This window comes from Limulus polyphemus, unplaced genomic scaffold, assembly GCF_000517525.1.
Source record: "Limulus polyphemus unplaced genomic scaffold, Limulus_polyphemus-2.1.2 Scaffold5978, whole genome shotgun sequence".
In the NCBI taxonomy this organism is placed as follows: Eukaryota; Metazoa; Arthropoda; class Merostomata; order Xiphosura; family Limulidae; genus Limulus; species Limulus polyphemus.
This window is the reverse complement of record NW_013671588.1, coordinates 33,329-36,329: the sequence shown is the minus strand read 5'-3', so window position 1 is coordinate 36,329 and position 3,001 is coordinate 33,329. Positions and strand designations below refer to the sequence as shown.

Here is a 3,001-nt window from a genome sequence, read left to right as displayed (position 1 = left end):
GTCCAGGACATTTCAGTTGGGATGAAGTGGAAAACAGAACAAATGACGCTACTGAAGAAGTGTCACCTGAAAAAGCCAGCGTCGAAGAAGAAACTCTACTAGGTTTTTAGAAAGGAAACGGTGAAGCTCTTGATGAAGTTACTACCACTGATGTGACTGTTACCGACGATAGGACATTTCCTGATGAAGCAGATGAACCCCACGTGAAGCAGTAGCCAACGAGACGGAGACCAGTACGGAAGAAGATACGTCACGTAAAATTAAGAGACTTTGATGAATTGTAATTCTATACATTTAATTAAGTTATTGTTAATTGTTATTGGTTTGTTGTAAGTGGCTATTGTTCGGGACGAACAATACTAAGGAGGGGGGAAGTGTTGCGTCAGCGAGGTCACGTGACTAGTATCACGCCACTCCTTCTCTCGAACCTTCGTGAATTATCGGGAGATTACTAGATTGAGAGTAGGCTGGTATATATAAGATGGTCACAACGTGACGGAAACAGTGTAGTGAGTAATTGAACTGCAGTCAGAGTATTGTTGAAGTTGAGCACGTTCGTTGTTATAGCGCGACTGTTGAAATTAAGTGTATCGTAAAGTTGTATTCGGAAAGAATAAACCAGTTTTATTTAAGAAAGGACTTGTGTCGCTAAAGTTTCGTCGGAACGAATTTACGGAAAATTAAGTAACGACTGGAGATTTAACAATATTTAACACTACAAGCTATGCATGTTTTAATATATAAGTTTAATCTGAACAAACGTTGATATTAAAATAAATATAAAATAACAAATTCGTTACAAATGGAATGTTAAAACAGCATTAATGGGCGAAATACCTCGTCGGCACTGAATATGCCAGATGTACTGTAGTTGGTGTATTATACTTTGCTTTTATTCATAAGTTTTTAGAATTATTGTAATATCAAGCATACAATATGTGTAATTAAAAATCGGTCTGTATAGCAGTTATCCAAATGTCCACTTTCGTAAATTATTTAATAACGGGATCGGGTTCGCATTATACTGTTTAAAAATATTTACGATAAATTTGAAAAATTAGTGAATACTTAGATTTTCTGATTCTAAGATGTTTTTCTAAGAATTAGTATATTCTTCTTAAGCAAATATGTCTTGTTTCTTTCCACCCTATATATTAGCTTAAAAGTAGAAATTGTTTATAAAATAAACTTTGCGTTTATCACAGCATTTTAAACATAAATGAATAAATAGAAACAAATAATGTAGATTCTCAGTTTGCAGAGAGTGAAATGACTTTTTTGACATCTAGTGGTACAAAATCTAAGGTTACTGCCATATGAGTCTTTTCACAACGTTTTTCGTATAGGAATGTAATTTACTAAAGTTTAGTGTTTTTTCTCATTTTAAATATTTTCATTCATACAGAGTAACAAAATGTCTAGATTCTTGACTAGGTTTTTACAGAATAATGTATGTGTTATAGTTGTGTATAGATTTACATTAAGTTAACGTAAAACTTGATTTTAAAAATTAACACTAATAGTAATATTCAGTAATATTGTAACAGTTCTGAATATGCACTATTATTATTATTAGCAATAACAATATCGTGTATCTGGAATTTGTATTACTTTGTTTTTATTTTAATAATACTGCTATTAGCATCACTATTAAACATTATATCAGCTATGTATTTTAAGCTAATTACTTGTGGGATTATAATTTATATGTGATAATGTTTAGAAAATTAAAAAAAAACTACAAGTTACAACTAGTACAGGATAAAAAGGTTCTTAAAAAATAAATTAAAATTTGTCTTTAGTTTAGATATACTTCCAAGACTCAAAAGTTTTCAGATGACTTATAAGGAAAGGGAATGAAATTTTATTCATTCTGTATCAGGTTATTAAACTTTGAGAAATGTAAAAAAAAGTAGTTTTGAAAACATCATATTAATTTTTATGTAGATTTATGGGAGAGATGCTGTTAGTTTGTGATTAGATAGTAAATGTTTTATTTTTTAAAGTATTTTAGGTATTTCTCAGACAAGACTACTTTAACCAAGGGAGAAGAAGAAATCATAAGGATTTTAAAGACAAAATTTCCAAAGGCTTCTTTAGTGAAAGTGTCTGACATATCAGGTAAACAGGTTAAAATATATCAGGTAAACAGGTTAACGTATATTAGGTTAACTTGTATATCAGGTAAACAGGTTAACGTATATTAGGTTAACTTATATATCAGGTAAACAGTTTAACGTATATCAGGTTAACTTATATATCAGGTAAACAGTTTAACGTATATCAGGTTAACTTATATATCAGGTAAACAGGTTGCCATACATCAGGTTAATGTGTATATCAGGTAACAGGTTAATATACATCAGATTAACTTGTATATCAGGTAACAGGTTAATATACATCAAATTAACTTGTATGTCAGATAAACAGGTTAACGTACATCAAATTAACTTGTATGTCAGATAAACAGGTTAACGTACATCAAGTTAACTTGTATGTCAGCTAAACAGGTTAATGTACATCAAGTTAACTTGTATGTCAGGTAAACAGGTTGCCATACATCAGGTTAACTTTTATATCAGGTAAACAGGTTAACGTACATCAAGTTAATTTATATGTCAGGTAAACATTAGACTTACCCCATATTGGAAAAGGAATATTGAGTGTAATTCCAAACTTACTATGTGTATCTATACGAAATTTGACAGACTCTGAGTAAAATGTACAAATCTGTTATATACAAAAAGTCAGATGTGTTGCAGAAGTATTTATTCTCAAGATATGTCTGAATTGACAACATCAGGCTGACATCTCAGAGTGCAAGGTTATTTTTTCAGTGTCCCTGTATATTGTATGTGGTTTCTACTCTCTTCTATGGTGAACAATTGCTAAATTAGCAATGTATAGTAAAATGAATAATTGTTAACTGACATCATATACATAATACCATGTTGAATGCACTTTGTAAAAGGTTGTGGCATGTGCACTTTCGACCCCCCCC

The 3,001-nt window shown here is 31.0% G+C and overlaps 1 protein-coding gene across 1 annotated transcript in view; it reads left to right on the top strand.

The window, feature by feature from the left end:
* Positions 1–1,298: 1,298 nt before the first annotated feature.
* The window catches only part of LOC106473216 (bolA-like protein 3), a 10,703-nt gene continuing 9,000 nt past the window's right edge, over positions 1,299–3,001 (top strand). The window contains exons 1-2 of the mRNA XM_013933898.2: positions 1,299–1,450; positions 2,007–2,121. Coding sequence (XP_013789352.1) covers positions 1,415–1,450; positions 2,007–2,121 — 151 coding nt within the window. The 5' untranslated portion in view covers positions 1,299–1,414. The remainder of the gene's footprint in view (positions 1,451–2,006; positions 2,122–3,001) is intronic.